This window comes from Dromaius novaehollandiae, chromosome 10, assembly GCF_036370855.1.
Source record: "Dromaius novaehollandiae isolate bDroNov1 chromosome 10, bDroNov1.hap1, whole genome shotgun sequence".
Lineage (NCBI taxonomy): Eukaryota > Metazoa > Chordata > Aves > Casuariiformes > Dromaiidae > Dromaius > Dromaius novaehollandiae.
In genome coordinates, this window is record NC_088107.1 from 15,707,796 (window position 1) to 15,725,679 (window position 17,884).

Sequence of the window (17,884 nt, forward strand, 5' to 3'; positions counted from 1 at the left end):
AATAGTGACATTAAAGTCCACATAAAATGTATAAACGTAATTGTTCCAGAAAGCGCAAGTTCCACACAATGCATTAAGGCCATTTGCTTAATTTTCTTTCACCAGTGTCTATGCAGTAGAAACAGTCCATTACCTCTAGCTCCTTTGGGCCAGCCACACAGCATACCACAACTGGTCCCCAGAAGCCTTGAGAATAGCATGAAATACAGGAAACCATGTAGCAGTGTGGGAAACAATTCATGTCAAGGTCCTTTGCATGTAAAGTCTGAACAAAATTTAGTCAGGGTCAGGATCTGAACAGGAGTGCCATTAGAGTAGCTCTGCTCTATTCAGCTACACAAGAGTACTGAAACTCCTGCAGAGCCAGCAGGGAAGCTATCTGCCAGAACAGCACTTTGAGACTGCTACAAATATACCTGAAAACCTCTCCATTTAAGGAAGGACAACAGAGAAGTCTTACAAGTTTATGTTTCTTGTGAGATGGCCTACCTGATGGAATGAAAAACTATCATAGCTGTTGAGTCTACTTGCAGCTACACAGTTTTCTAAAGGACTCAGTGAATTATATTAGACTGTGCTATGTAGACTGGATCCGTAGTACATCTCCCAACCTAACATCCTCCGCCCCCCAAAAAAAACCAAAAAAGACTGTCTCAAAGGCCAGAAGACCGCCTACTAAAACAAGGCGGCTAGTTGTCTTTACAAAGATTACTTCATTTTGTTAACAGTTCAGGAAACATGGAAACAAACCTGGGTCCATATTGGGGTGAATTATCATAGTGAAAGTAGTATCTGTAGATGTATTTGTCCAAATCTTCAAACACTTTTTCATTATTATTTTGATATTCCTTCATATCTTCTAGGTAATCCTTGATATCATTAACAAAGTCAGTGAACAGCATCTGGTCATGTATAAAGACCCCATTATGAAAAAACTTATTGATGAAATTTTCTAGTTCTCTCCAGTGATGGAAGTTATCTACAACTTGTTGCAAATACTTTTTCATTAGCCGATTAAATTCATCCACCCTGATAGGATCTGATACTCTGTTAAAGAGACTAATGAACTCTTGATGAGCACATTCAAAAATACCAGAGCAGCCCTTTAGGACAAACTGATGTTTCCTGTTACACACAGGGTCATTGAGACATTTCTGTGAATTTGTATCTTTTTCAAATGTTGTAAACTGATGTTTTCTTCCATCTTTGAAATCTTTTGGCATGTTGGGTCCTCTGTAGTGCATGTGCTTCAGATTCTCATGAGAGTTATGTTCTCGGTAAACCGTTTTAGCTTTCTTGTTTGCCTCATATCTTTTATCATTTGATTTCTTCTCATTTTCATCAAAGATGGTTTTTGTGGTATCTTTGAAGTGTCTGAATGTAGATTTTACAGAATCAGAGAATTTTTTCAGGTTTTCTTTCACTGCTTCTTTAGCCTGCTTAATCTTTTCTTTATGGTGTCTTACAAACTCTTTTGTGGAATTTTTCATAGCATCAAAAGTTTCTTTAACTGAACCAAAAAATGATTCTTTGGATTTCTTTTTAGTCTTACTTTGCCCTTTAGCACCTTTCTTTTGTCCTTTCTCATTCATTTCCTGTTTTTCAGTTTGGTCTTTTGCTTCAACATACAGCTTCTCCCATAAGTCAGAACGTTGTTGCTCAAAGTTTAGCTTTTTTTCTAGTTCTACTAGTCTTCCTCGCAAAGTTTCTATTTCTTCATTTTCTCTTAGTGTATCATCATCATTAGCACTGTCAGGTGTCTGATGAGAACTTAACTGTTCCAGTTCTTTTTTTAATGCTTCTGTAACATGACGTTCTTTGTCCAGTTCTCTCCTTAACATCTGTGCTTCTGCAAAGAGTGTTTCCTTTTGCCTAAGAAAGTTATAGTTTTTTTGCTTTTCCTCTTCCAAATGTTCCCTTAGTTTCTGATTTTCCATGACAATAGACTCAGTGCTAGTACCTTTATCTTCTAAGTTTCTAATTTGTTGTCTTAGCTTCCTTAATTCTTCCTGAAGCGAGGCCAAAGCTTTTTCTTCCTTCTCTAGAGATTCTCTTAAGTGCTGGTTTTCTGCAGCAAGACTTTTTTTCTGAGATTCAAAAGACTTCTTCTCCACCTCAGTAGAGGTCAAACATACGGCAAGATCTCCCTTGAGTGACTAATACAAACAAAAAGAAAATGAGCAAAAATATTATGATTAGAATTGTTGCACTTTTAACTAGAAAGATGAAAGACCAAGGTATTCCAGGCAGAGTTTACTTGTTGCTTTGGATGCAGCAGCACATGCTACAGCAAGATGGAAAAATAGAGCTAGTTTGTTTATCTCAAACATATACACACAAACACTTTCTTGGCAGCAAAGACCATGTGAGAGGCTCCCACTTCCAGCTAGAAATTATCACCCCTTGTTTGTATTGATTTAACTGGCTGTAAGATAGTAAAGTAGATACCTGAATTGATCCAGCCTAAAAAAAGAAAGAAATTAAAAAACGTTTCTGTTTGCTATTGTTTTATAGTCAGCAATCTGTGTTTACAGTATTGCCACATAAATAAATAAACTAACAGAGGACATTAAGAAGCAACTGAGGCAGAAATTCAGGAACTCATTTTGAACCACATTCATTGCTGAAAAATGTGTCCATGTAAATATAATACAAGAGGATCTCCCCAGTCTCTTGGCATCCCTGACAAACTCTTCAACGTATTCAATTATGCATAAATACTGCTGTCAGCAACATAAAGTGTTAAAAAATAAGACCCCCTGCAAAGCACTCCCTAATCTTACCTATGAATTATCTAGAGATGACAAAGTAAAATACACATTACTGATTACTTGAAAAATTAATAACCTTTGACAGTTCAGAAAGCAAATTCCTAAAACCTGTAGGTTCAACATATAATAGGTTGTTATTAGCATGGTTCTACTTCAGCTGTCTTCATTGATGAAACCCTGCCATTATGTCATACAGAAAGAGAGAGTCTACCCAGAGAACTCCTAGACTATTACCTAGGACTGCATATATGAAAAAGTCTGTTTAAACAGATTCCAGTGCCAAATGACAGACACAGAAGATCACAGAGCACATGCTCTATGTGCTCGGAAAAAGAAAGTTAACAAGTAGATCCCCCAAGTTCTGTTTTAGCTGGTTTCTAGACAGACTTAGCATATAACCATATATACAATTCTATATTACTCTGAATCTTAAAATAACAAAATCAATAATTTCACAGCCACTCAATGAAGGAAATGAGTCAGCCTAGTTGTTACTGCTATCTCTTCTTTCAACAGGAGAGTGTCTGACTTTTCTGCTATCTATTTTGAGCCCTTTTTTAAAGCATTTCTAAAGGACTAATCCTAAAAATATCCTACATATATGCTATAATTCCTAATCAAAGAATCATAACAAAGAAATCTAACTTAGATTAAATATAAAGACATCCTTATAAGAAGAAAGCAAACAACTAGGGATATTTTTTAAATAGCCACAATATAGAACATCCGTATTTCACTGCTCTCTTAAAATATGTAAACAGAGTCAAATTGATAATATATATTCTTTCTAAGCTATCGGTATCTTGACTCTCAGAACCCAAGCTATGTCTCATCGCCTGCTGACCTCAGTGACACCTGTTTTATATCTTATTTCAACATTTGATCAAATTACAAAAACTTCATCAAGAGTTTTGTGGGGTGGGGAACAAAATGACATTCTCAAAACTTTAAAGAAACGTATGTAGCGCATTTGCGTGATAAATTAATTTGACTCTGTGTAAACTCCACAGGGACATAAAAATAATCACATGCCTTACAGCTAAACTCATACCTACCCCCGCTTTATGATGTGCTTTATCTCCTTGCTCTTGTTGGCACTGGTAAAGGTCATCTTTCATATCTTTTAATTCACGTGTCTTTGTTACCAGCTGCTGACGTTTCTGGATCTGTATTGTACCTACAAAAATAAAACCTCTTTTCATAGTCTGACTCAAAGTAGTTAGAGGAAAAGACCAACTAAACATCATTTCCTCTGCAAATTCAGGAGCATTCTCACCTTGTAATTTCCACCCAGTACTTACTAAAACCAGTTTAATGCAGTAAAGATTATAAAACCAAACTGTTATATACTGATTCTGTATCTTCCAATGGGAAACAATTTCTCAAACAGATCCCATAAAGTCTCCGTTATACTGTCTTCTGTTTGATGAAAACAAATGAACAAAGTTTTTGAACACTATATAGAATTAAGTTAGATATAAATCAAGCAAAAGTTATGCAAGAAAGGATGTGTGTGATTTTTGTGTAATTATTTAGTAACATGCAAGCCAACCGGGATAAAAGGGGAGAGCATTAATCCAAGCATTAACCACTTTGGAACTAAGCTTTCACTGTTAAATAAAGTCATATAAATAATAGGATATTGGCACAGTATTTAAAACTTTCATGGAGAAACACAATTCTTAAAAACTGCTTGCAAAACAGCAAGTATTTGCAGGCCCAGTCTTGTCATTCTTATCCATTACAGTGAAGGTTGAATAATTCAGCAAAAATCCTATCTTTCAATTGTCTGATAGATGCTGAGACATGCCTTCTTCCTAAAAATTATCTTCATTGTGCTAGCCCCTAAAATTTACTATTACATAACACATCTTCACCAGTATTGCCCTACCTCCGGTTGTACGTGTTTTTTAAAGTTCAAACAGCAATGCAGTTTTCATTTTTTTGCTTTTAAGATTCTCTTGGTTCTACAGCAGATGGCAACAACAATTTTTAGGTATTTCTTTCCAACTCAATGCAACATGTGCAGAGTTAAATTTCTGTATTGGAGGGGAGGGATTAATATTAAAAAGATGTTGAGTAAATGCTGTTATGCTGAGGTATTTTTGTGCTGTCTTAAGTTCTACTTAGAGTATTGTCAAGTATGAACTTGAAGTAATAGAGTGCTCTATTAAATGAAGTTTTAATTGAATACATCAACTCAAAGGGGAAATGACTTATATACAGCAATGATTTTCAGTTCACACAGCCCTAAAAAACATCAGCTGGAGGGGTATATCCCCATATAAATGAATTTAAAAATACCAACAGATTTATCTTTTATAGGTCCTTTTGAAGAAGTCTGTTGATCCTAAGAATCTGAAGACCACATCGGAAAAATCACCATTTAGTGTAAGGGGTTCACGTTAAAACAAACCTGAATTACCAAAGAGAAGACTTACTCTGTTTCTCTTTTGCTCAAGACAGAATCATCGTTCACATGGAATAAGCAAAAAAGACAACCAACACCACAGAAAAGGTTATGAAGACACTAAAAAAGCATGTAATGAGGTACCATTCCTCATTAATTCCTTTGTGTCTCCGTCTGGTACTGCAGGTCACAATATCCTTCAGATTATCCAAATAGTCTGCCAAATCCCCAGTATTAAGGTAATATTCCTTTTTGTGGTTTCTTGTTAAAGAAAAAAAAAAACCACATGGAACATCTGAATGTCCATAAAGAGACTTCCTATTGACAAGATTCTCTTAACTTCAGCTCTTTCAGTTACTTATTGTTCCTGGAAAGCTTGCCCTCTTTGAGCTCCTGATTCTTTCTCAATCTTCAGATCTCCTTCCTAGAATACTCAGTTTTATATCGATAAGGATAGAACTATTGATTAAAACCTAATCCTAGTTTGTCTTCCACATTTTTAAGCGTGAAATGGGATAAGTCTTACTCAGAGCTCCAGGACTCCTTTAAAGAGGAAAGACTGTCCTGCTACTGACCAAAAAAGTGTCATTTCATAAAAAGTAACCCTTTCAAATCCTCTTAAACAATAATTAGCCTAGCACTAAAAGAATGTTGTGGAACACATTTGTTCCAGACTGAATTGTGAAAAATGCAAAGAGAAATCCATCTCTCCACAGGAGTACTTTGCAAGTGTTGGGGGGGGGGGGGGGAAGGAAGTACAGAAAGCAGTGTTTGACTTCCTCTCTAGAAGCAGAAAGAATAACCAACACATAACCATGAAGAGCTTTCACTTGAAGATGCATAAACTAAAAACACACAGAATTGCCTTCTTTTTGCTGTGAGAAAAAAGATCAGTGGTGAGAATTTCCATCTAGAAATAGAGATTCAATGAATGAACAAGTAGAAGTGACTCCCTTAACAAAGATGGGGCCTTAATACATTTACAAAATATCTTTCTCATCCATACATCTCAAAGCTCTTACAAAGGACGATATTTATCGTTAATCCTAATTTAAATACAGAAAAAGCAATAAACAGGAATGAAACCACTTCCTCAAGTTACCACAGCAAAGCACTATCAAAGATTGGCCTAATCATTCTATTCCTCTCTACTTCTAGCATGCCAATACACATCAAACAGTTTTCTCACCAACTATGACTAGCTGCAACTGCAAGCAAGTGCTAAATAAAAAGTATTTTACATGACTGGATTAGTCACTCTTGTAATCCTGCATATGCTAGTAAATGTCAAGACTTATTTTTTTTTTTTTTTAAACATAAGTATACATACATACACACACACACATACACACACAGACACGTGCACACAATTTAATCTGAATGCAAGCCCAGCATCCACAATAACTCATGACTCTTACCTTCAGGTTTACCTAAGAACAGAAAAAAACATGTTCAAGTGAAAATTACTACAAGTCTTCCAAAATAAATGTCAAAACTTACAGACTTCTAACAGCTAGCAAAAATCAAGCCCATTAAAATTGTACTTCCAGTCTCATACAGAATCATAACTCTTTTTACTGAGACATGTTTTCACATAAGACTAAAAATACTCATGAGGGCCTGAAAAATAAAGGCTCTATCATTTTTATCACTTAGAATATGAATTACAGGATCAGGATTGCACTAGGCAGATTTAGATCAGTACTGAGTTCTGTTATTTTGTTAAATGTAGCTAACACAATCTGCGTAACGCTCAGGCTTGAAACATAATAGAGAAGAATCAACTTTAGGCCATACACTAAGAACACAGAGAAATTGCTGCTATCTTGGATTCACTGAGCCGCTCTGGAATTGCAAGGACAACTATAGCATATTTTTTTTCTACTATAGAGAAAAAAATATTGATACTATGAACTGCTCTAAAATTATGCCTATCCCTTACATTTATTCGTTGAGTAAATATTGGACAAAAGCCTGAAATGGCTCTCTGAATCTTCTCGGGAATTACAACACTACCACAAATTTATTTCAAAAGAAAAAAAAAAGTGAAAAATGAAGCATACACACTGCATTATGAGAAGAACAAGAAATTTCTATCTGGAAGAACAAACAAAACTCTTTTTATTTGATTTTAATGTGGTGTATATTAAATACAAATGCATTACTGAAAGGCACCCTTTTATTATCCATACATTAGCTGTTGCTTTTTCTTGTTTTTAGGTTTATATTGTTAGCAGAGAATAAGAAAAATCAGAATCAAAATAAAATGGTATTTGTTAAGTACATAAGCTGTCAGCTATATGTATTTCATTTTCTATAAACTCACCATAGAAGTGTCCAAAGCCCATGCTGATTGCTATCACCAAAGCTAGTATGATGCATCTGTTAAGGCCACTACTGAACTGGCGCTTGTGCTGTTGTTCTCTGGAAGGTTCGGATTCCGGCTCAGCAGACGGCCCACCCTCAGACTCGGAGCTAGAGACCAGCCTCTTCTTCGCCCGACGTCTTCGTACTGTGGGACTGGACTGGTTGCTAGTTTCATCACTACTTGATTCATCATTGCTAGCCTGAGATGAAAAAACTGAAAACCGACATAGAAGAGTCCTTAAAATGCATTAATTGTTGCTTTTAAATTTAATTTAAATCAAGTATAAAAATACATCATGCTAATGCAAAAAGTATTTGACATTTGTCTTTGAGAACATTACATAATATTCAGCATAAACTATCATACAGAGCATTTTTTTGTTTTGTTTTATTGCAGAATGTTTGGCCTCAAAGGTCAAAAACCAGTTTTTAAAGGAAAAGACAGGTAATCTAGACAAAAATATAAGGAAAAACAGCATGGCAGTTGCCCATGCCTTATAATTCACCCATTAGAAAATGTTTTTTTCAGATAAGTACTTCTTAAAGCATCTATGTCTACTACCTCTGCAAATTCTTGTGAAGTAGAAAGGTTAAGAACTCAGTTTTCCTTCTCTTATAGGTATTGAGACTGAACTATTTCATAATAAAAGAGAAACAGTCACTGAAAGAAAACCTACAAAAAGGCATAGACATGGTTTTATTATAATCTGTCATTCAAACTACTTCATTCCACGATCTACATCAACTGTAGACAAAAAATTTCATTAAAGTTTCATTAATATACATATAATGCAGCTGAATAAAGCTTTGCCTTACAAATGTATTTAAATGTTTACTGCTTACCTTTAATAGCCATCATCTACTACCTATTACACATTTAATCTACCTTCCAAAAAAGCCATTTTCAACCACAGAAAAGGAACCACTCAGATGCCTCTGCCTAGTACTCTAGATCTAAACAGCTTTTACTACCTCACAGATGTTTTTGAAGATCGGATGAGCCAAAACCAGAAAAACAAATTCTAACCGTAAAAAACATCTCTCATAGCATTTTTATAAAATTGTACTTATGATACGATTTGTATGTTCACGACCCTATGACCCAAGAGTCATATACTCTAACTGGGAAAACAACAACAGAGCTGTATTTGCTCCTTGCTGTTAGTGATACAAAGCAGTAAATACTTACTGCATGATACTGTAGATAAATTGATGTAATCCAGCATATAAGCACTGATTATTTAATTTCTCTCCTCTGACAGCATCACTTTCAAGTATAAGGCAAATACCAAGGGGGACAGCAGGTGAATAGGAAGCTTTCAAATATCTATGTTCATGTACCTAACTTACATGCCTGAAACAGATTCAATGTGGTCAACGAAGCCTCCAGCACATGATGATGTCTTCCTACTTGGGAAAGTAAGGTTCTAAATTTGATGCCTGCAATTACATGATGCTAACACTCCTTCAAGAAATATGGCTGTTCATTCTCCTATCTGAAATCACCACTCAAATTTAAAAATACAGTTCTTGCCTTTGAACATTTCACAAGTGAAAACCATTTGTTTAAGCAAAGCCATGCACACATCACTGAATAGACAAGAATACCAAGCAATGCTAGCCATAATCTAAGAAAAGCATCACTATTTATGATTCTTCACCAAAAATAAACTCTAACTTACCAGAAGTGATTACAGCAACCCCACAAAAGATTACCAAGTAGTATCTGGAATACTAATACGTCTAATTTCTGACTTCCGTGGACAAGCAACATTTTAGATAGGGAAAGATAATTTCCTCCTTACCAGGAAATCCATTTTTAGTCAAACCAGACTGACCGAGCAGACATTGCAATAAAGACAAACCACTTAACACAGCTTACTTGACGTGCAGATTCTTAAATGCATTTATATAACCTGACAGAAAAGGACACTATTTTGGAACAAGCCATTTAAGCAGATGCAACCTTCCCCAATCCTGCAGAAGACAGGCAAGCATCCAGAAATGACTCTGTCAGGTGAGAGATATTCTTAGTAGAATGCAGAGGTCAGACATAAAAAGGATTACATAGGAAGAATTTAAGGAGATGGGTGTTATTTTTATTTATTTGGTTTTTCAAGGTTGTTTCAATAACTAAAGAAGCTTACACATATGGAATACAGAAGTGGTAAAGGAACAAGCAGCTCCTAAATAAATGGGAAATTCTTTGATATATACCAAAAAACAAAAAATAGGAAAAAGAAAAAAGATCAGAGAGCAAGCAGAAAAAGCTTAAGACACTTACAACCACTGAAAAGCACTTAACTGGCAAGCTGTCAACAGCATTACCCTTTCAGGCAAGGGTGACATTGCCTTAGAGCAGCTGTAAGAATTCAGTACAAAGCTGTACTGTAACAGTCATAGAATGAAAAGGAGCACAAATGAAACAAAGTGTGATCACAGGAGCAGTCCAAAATGTTAGCTTCTGCTGTGTTTTTAAAGGGTCAGATCTACACTAGAAACCAGGTGATATAACAATGTCAACTGTGGATATGATTTTTTCTTTGTCATTTCTGTACAGGCACATTTCAAGAATAGATGCAGCTTATTTCAGTATATGAGTGCTTTTGCTAATTAACTTACTTCATTCATGAGGCAGTATTAAAACATTTCTGTTTGTGTGGCTGAGACAGCCCGCACTTACATAAGGCGGGTTTGCCAGTACAGCCGTAGCAGAAAATCTGTCCTTGCAGACATTTTAGTATCTACTTCAGGAAAATCTGAAGTGCATCCTTCTCCCCACACAACAGAAAACTCAGCAAGAACTTAAGTGCATGACAAGCATTTCCATTAACAAAAAGTTGCCATGAACATTTTGACTGCTAAAACTACTCAAGACCTTTTTCTTTTTTTTTTTTAAACAATACTTGGTCAATCAAATGCACTGTACTAAAGACCAGGCTGAAATCAGTTTAAGAAATTAGAAGGAATAAATTCTTCTTGCCAGCCAGCCACACATACATTTGGAATTCAACAAATACTATTCATTTAAATGGTCAAGCGTAACTCTTAAAATGTATTAAAAAATTTACTTTTGCTCATTCCAAATAAACATATAAATTTAACACTTCTCAAAAAGCAAACAAAACAGAATGACAGCTTAGCCAAATTCTCAAGACTGGCTTTCTGCATCTGTTTGGAATATCACTACTATAAGATCAAGTCAAGTTGGTACTGATAATTTTAACAACACTCCATGCAAGCCATAAGCAATCAGCTTTACACAAGCTGATCACATTTAATCACACCACCTTGGAAAGGAAGACTGCGAGACACATGCTCTTTCACCTCATTGCCCCATCCCCTTACACAATCAGGAATCTTCCTCAGCTTCTCCAGCCAACTGACTTTTGTGTACAAAAACAGGAAGAAAAAAGAAGATATTTTTAGAATTTTGCCCTAAAAGAAAAAAAGTTCAAACTACATTTTAAATTAAAAATCAAGTCAAATCATCTATAAGATTTAAATAAGATGACAGTTTTGTCACTAATGATCACTGTTCATAGTTGGATGCTAAGCTGTCAGTTTCTGATTCCAATGGATACTATAAGTATATACAAACTTCTGAAGATGCCCAAATCTACTTTTGAGATGAAACATTAGTATTAAAAAAAAAAAAAAAAAAAAAAAAGGAAAAAAAATAAGACTTCTCCTGCAACAAACTTACTTTGGAAGGTAAAAAAAAAAATAAAATAAAATAATAATACAAAGGTGTTACAGGTACTAGAAGTTCTAAAAAAGAGAATAAAGAGAACAGAAGAGATGACAAATAAGCAGCTAAATGGAATTAAGAAGGAAGACTAGAGAAGAGTAACACAATAATAATTTTTTAATTCGCCAAGTTTTCATATCTTTCCCCTTGAATAACCTCCATTGTAGTACTGTTAAATACTGGGAAGATCTTAAAAATGATGGTAAGCAAAAAGCGTTTGTTTGTAGTTATGCTGCTACTAGTCTTCAGGGCCCCAAAAATCCATTTTATCCCAGTAGCTAGTCATCTGTGTCAACTTTCCAAAAGCCCTCCAAATTGCCAAGAAAAAGGCTATAATTTTTCCGTGACCTAAAAGTTATTTTAATTCTCTAAAACATGCTAGAAATTTACTATGTATTTGAAATACTGAACACTTCATGGGAGAATGCTTTCAAATTTACTAATTCTGAAAAACATTACAGACATGTATTTGGACAAAATCTGAAAGTCAGGGCAAACAGAGTTGTCCTAGAAATTGCAAGTATTTGGACATATACCCAAAAAGAGGATTTCTTTTCCTCTCTTCAAACAAAGAAGGCTTCCTGAGCAAAGATTTTTTCTCCTGGTGACATCTTTGCACATAGCTGCTTAGGAATTTACCGCTCTTACCAGTTTCTGGTTGAGAGAATGCATACTGGCTGCTAGAGGAGGAACCCATGTTAAAATCCTCCAAGCTTTGAGCTGCCTCATCATGAGCTGGATCTTCCTCCTGAGTTTGAGCTTCTTCCACTTTTGGAGTTTCAAGTGTAACAATGTCGGAATCATCACTAACAGTCCCAACACAGGAACCCTCATCAGGAACTTTCTTTCCCTAAGAAAACGGAGAGTGTAAAAATTATTCAAGTATTTACAAGACAGAGTAATTTAAAAATATAGCAAGAGTTTGTAATGCTTTAAAAAAGGGAAAATTAGTATCTTTACTTTAATGCCTTTAAAACATTACTTGGCATTGCAAGATGGGGCTCACAGCAGCCTCTGAATAACATAACACGTAATTTACCTCAGGAATTGTCTTGGTTTCCTCAAAGGCAGGGAGACTAGTTTCTACCACTGGTATCACTCCATCATTACTGCACTGAGCTACAAAATCAAAAGAAAAAAAAAAAAAAACATCAAAAAATAAAACAAGGGATTAAAACCAGTAATTCTACAAAGCATCCTCAATCCTATATAACCTTAGAATGTTTAATAATGTAGGATATTTTTATTATCCACTCATATCAGAAAAGGTTTTATGAAAATACACTAAATCTCATGTTCAATATCTCTCCAACAAGCATCAGAACCAGTTTATCATTATGTAATACACTGGTTGGAGAATACTTAAACTCTAAGTGTTCATATTGATCATACTCTAAGTAACCTATGTACAAAAAGTAGCTGGATTAAAAAAAAAAACAAAAAAACACTGTACCTTAAGTTAACAGGATACCACAGTATACTTGCACGGTGAAACAGTTAAAATATTGTTCAGATAGTTATTAGAATTTGAGCGTCTAGTCTTGATTTTGCTAGGAGAGGCTAAGAATTTGGAAACACGGTCAACTGAAATGTAGTTGGTAACACACTGAACCGATGTCAGTTCTCATCCCAAAATTAACATACTGATTATTAAATTTAACAATTAAAACATAGAATTGAAGGATTTTCATCATATGAATATGCACTAGGATTTGCACTGCCAACTCAAGAAATCCTAATGCAGTGTCACAATGTTATTTTTAGACAAAAAAAAATAGTATGATGGTTCCTTCCAAATTACACTTATTTGACTTATGAGATTATTAGGGAATGTTTACTCTATTAATACTTCTTTTATCAATAGAACTATAATAAACTATCTTCCAACCACACTAGGGCATACTACTCTATAAGACGTCTAAAGTACTGATAGATGAAAGACATTCTACTAATTATACTTTTTGCTTAAAATAGAAATAAAGTTGATTAATGAATATTTTCCACAACAATGATAAAACAAGTACTTTGACAGAGACCTGGAAAGTATACTGTCTCTACTAAAATTACTAATTTTGTGCCAATGCTACAACAGATACTTGCATTTTTTAATGGAACTGCTCCCCTTTTAAGTTCTTACCTCTGAAATCAACCGGTTGCTCTTCTTGCAAAGAAACATATTCTTCAGAAACAAATTCATGGTTACCACTTGTGCTCCCATTTTCTGAAGTCACTGTTTCTATATCAGAACCCTGAAGTTAAAGAATTTTAAATGAGCTTTACTGACACAACGCTTGTTAACTGTGAAGTAGTAGGAAAAAGTCACAAAGAAAACAGAACATTAATAATAAAAATGGACTGACTGAAGAGAAAAACAATAGCCTTTAAAATTAAAGATCTTGAGAAGCTAAAGAAAAGTGAGAAATATTCAGTAGCTAGGAATCAAATCTTAATATGTAACACTCCAGATGACCATCACTGAAAAAAGGCAGAGAAACAATTCTAGAAAAAAAAAATGCAATTCAGACATCATGAAATTAACAGCTATACCAGGTATTCCAAGTTGATTATTATTTCCTATTAATTTCTTTAGACTATTTATTAAATGGAATTTAGAGAAAGAGAGGAGGTTACCACCTGAGTTTTGAACATGGGGCCAAACTCTAGCATGTAAGCCCACGTGTTATATGTAAATACACACACAGAAAATGGAACATCCAGCATACCAACATGAACACTAAGTACTAATGTAGAGGAAAAATATGTATACCCCTACTCCATCTCAATTCACGTCAGTAATTTTGAATGGCTCTTTTACTAGTAAATCTCTGACACCAGAACAACATAAATACATGCAAGTTCAACAACACTGGATCACAGAACAGTTTTATACCATCTCTAAATTGGATTTCTGTCTTTGATCCAGACAGAAGCCTTAGTTACCAGTCAGCTGCAAGTCAGCAGCAAGTCAGCAACAACCTCAGAGCAAAACAGGAACTGAAGATTAACAAAGCTAGAGGACTGGAGGGCACATAATTCCATCAGTATGATTGACAGCCCTGAGTATTCAATCATCATATTGTAATTTTTTGTTTAAAGTAACTGGGGGAACATCAGTAAGGTTATTATAATAAGTACAAATTTGCAAAACCTAACTGGAAAATACTAACTCACTCTGAACTAGAAACAACCTGAACTGTTTTTGTAAACAGAGCTAGTTATTTTTGTAACAGCAGGTGTGAAATTTCAGCAGTAGTAACACTTTCAGATCAGTTTCCCTGTCTGCCTCAGGTCAGTAGTTACGCAAACATGCTTGGTTTAGTTTTTAAGAGCAGATTGTACTTCAGGAAGATTTGGTACTTCAGGAAGATTTGGTACCTCAAAAAGACTTGCAATAAGATATATTTTACAATCATATTACAAAGTTATTTTCTTAAAAAAAAAAATCAACTGTAAGTAACTTACTAAAATCTGAATGAAACTTCAAAAAAGAAAATACAAAATTCTTTGTGTCTTTATGGGCAAATACATATATAGATGTTATATGACAACTGTCCTCAGGTGTAATAGAACAATATTTTCATTTCTTAAACTGGGGAGGAGGAAAAGAGTAAAGAATTTACTTTGCCCAGGCTCCATAACAGGACAAACATCAGGCGTATAGCTTAAGTATATTAAAATTTTAGTTAAAATGCATAGGAACCTGGCTTGCTGAGTATGAGGTAAGTCATCCTTTGTTAAACACATGCAGTCTGCTGGGCAGGCCTAAGTTCTCTCACTCAGTTAACTTGTTGCTAGACCTCCATCACCTTCCATTCCACCAACAGCAACAAGTTTGTGAAAGGATATTGTCTACTCACTAGACTTCATTCTCGTGCCTCTTTTGATTCCAAAATTAGCAGCTCCTCTTTTATGAGTAGTCCAATGTTAAAGCAGGTATTTAATTCAGCATACACAGTTGTCAGTTCTTTGCAATTACAAAATGTAGCTACTTGCGATTTTTCACTTCACTTGGTGCCTTTACAAAAGGCAAGACAAATCCACAAACTAATTGTGTTGCCTCATCAATACGGGTTAAAATAACACAAGAGAAAATAATAAAATTATGTTCCTAATTTTATTATTTAATCCTTAGCTCCATCCCTTTCCTAAATATCCAAATCATTTTCTGCAAAGTACACAGTAGTCAATGTCACCCCCTCCATCAGTAACAGGCGTTTAAGAGGGGTATCTAATGATCCCATTCATGCCATTTCCATCATTGCTCAAGCCCCAAGCTGCCTTGCCAAGAGAAGGTCAACAACGTGAGTTCTTACACACCACAGCAGGAGGCATTACCAGTGTCTCTCTACCCTGATATAATGTTCTCCCCACCCTGATATAATGTTCTGCTTTGACTAGACACATTCCTGCCTTCCTATAATCATGTGTTACACTGATTTACTCAGATTGTATAATTTGCTTTTAGTCACAGTGTAAAATCTCCATCCCAACTATGAAAATAAAACTTGCACTTCACTGCAGAGTAACCTAACTGTTCTAGCCAATTCCTAAATCTTTTTAGGAATTACAAGTCTGTAAAGTCTGGCAGTCTGTGCACTCCTGTATCTAGCTTGGTCTCTTCAGTGACAGGATTCCCAACTTGCCAGCCAGCCCAGAACAAGGTAAGAAAGTTTTCATCCCTCAAATACCACCTTGCTGCAAACAAAAACGAAACTACGGCTCAACATTTAAAAGCCACAAACCATGTATGTTTACCACTATTGCTTTTGAAACTTAACTAAGCTTTCAAAACCTGAGTACAATCACCCCTTTAATAGTTTGTCTTTCAAATTGCCTTGATTTTCATCATAATCTGCAAATAGGGAGAGGGCAGAGAAAAGGAGAAACAACTGATCACTTCTCAGGATCTTCACTGTCATCTCCTGTTTTTCTCCTATGAACGTTGTAGGTCAAGTACTATTCCCAGAGAACGTTTTGGGCAGGCAACAAGAAGATCCAGGCAGTCAGCATGTTAACACATAACAGTCATTCCATGAAAACATTCTCTGAGGATTCAGGCTCAATAACTTGCTCAGTTTACAGGATGAGACTGAGTAAGGGCAACCGCAAATCAGCAAAGATCAGAAGAGCTACAAAAATCTTTAGTCCTAAAAAGAAACAGTATTTTGTAGATCCAGACTAATATGTAGGACCTTTCTCAGAGTTTCTAAAGAACCTAGACCTGCCTCACTCATCACTAGGAAAAAGCAAAATAAAACATTCATCTTACCTAGCCTCAAGTGCCTGCCTGAGCAAATTGTCCAAGTCACCTTTATAATCAATACAGTCACTGCAATCAAGACAGCAAATCATTTGATCAAATACAAATGTCTACCTTAGCATAAGAATTCCTGCTCCCTAGACTCCATTGGCTGTACTGACTTAACCTATACAATGTAAACTTAGAAACCAAGATCAGATCCAGACACCTATACTGCAGCCACCTGGGCAACACTGAATCCTGTCTCAACACACCTTTCATTGCTTCAGGATTTTTTGGCCTAAAGCCTTATTCTCCTATGAAATAAAAATGACTTTAAGAAAGCCATTGTCACTTAATCCAACTAGTCAAACATCAGAAGGTAAGAAACATACACAACCAAATTAAGACAGAACTGCAGAAACAGAATAGCGACTTTGCAAATAGCTATACCCCAGGTCTTCCTCAAAGAACGACGGAATTCATAGCAAATAAAAGTATGCCTAATAAATGAAGCCACAGTAGAGACTTAAAGAGTGAGAGAAACACAACTAGCCCTACAAATATGATAGAGCCTGACACGTTAATCATGCAGATTTTGAAAGAGATCAAACATTTTGAACCAAGAGCTTTTTTTTCCTTGCACACATAGCCTGTAGCTCCTTTTGTCTGCTGCCACGCAATCTACCATCATAACTTCCTTATACAATAATTAGATTGCTTTTGTGTATTGCCTTATGGAACATACTACTTCAGTGACATTTTACCTAATTGAAAAAAAGCACCATTTCCTTAGTTGCTGTCACTAGCTCAGTCCTGCATTGCCACATAAATTCCTCTTCCACAAGAAGCCAACATCTAGATTATTTCTGGATATTTTAGGCCTTGTTCCCTTCTGCCTGGAAAACAGGGCCAAGGAAACTCAGAATTCCAGCATGAATAACATGGAGCTTGTACTACAAGTTGCTGCTAGTCCCTGGAAAAAATGAGAGAAAGTCTCTCCATAACTCAGTGCTTCACACAGAAAATCCTTTGCCATCTTTGAGGTTCTTTCAGGCTGTCACAGTTTTCAAGACATTTCAGGCTGAAGAAAGGCAGCCCTCACCAATCATCACTTTCAGTTCTGAGACTGCTATACCTCTTATTCTTGACCTTATGATGCAGGGTTGGCTAGAAATATCAGCTGCCCTTCCCCTCCCATCACCCCATTTCTCAACAAAGCTAAGAAAAGTTGGTATTCCTTTACTTATTGTAGTTTCCCTCAGATTCTGCTTGAGGCAAAAAAGACTTGTGTCACTACCGGGAAAAATGTCAGGCTCCTGTTGATCCTGTTTCAGGATCCTGTT

At 35.6% G+C, this 17,884-nt stretch overlaps 1 protein-coding gene across 2 annotated transcripts in view; it reads right to left on the reverse strand.

Annotated features, from left to right (window-relative positions):
* Window positions 1-17,884, reverse strand: part of CCPG1 (cell cycle progression 1) — a 28,712-nt gene that overhangs the window by 4,182 nt on the left and 6,646 nt on the right. For both annotated transcript variants that reach the window (XM_026104750.2, XM_026104751.2), the window contains exons 3-8: window positions 13,437-13,548; window positions 12,339-12,418; window positions 11,948-12,149; window positions 7,508-7,762; window positions 3,827-3,948; window positions 751-2,156 (exon numbers count right to left, since the gene is read on the reverse strand). In XM_026104750.2, the coding sequence (XP_025960535.1) occupies window positions 751-2,156; window positions 3,827-3,948; window positions 7,508-7,762; window positions 11,948-12,149; window positions 12,339-12,418; window positions 13,437-13,548 (2,177 nt within the window). The remainder of the gene's footprint in view (window positions 1-750; window positions 2,157-3,826; window positions 3,949-7,507; window positions 7,763-11,947; window positions 12,150-12,338; window positions 12,419-13,436; window positions 13,549-17,884) is intronic.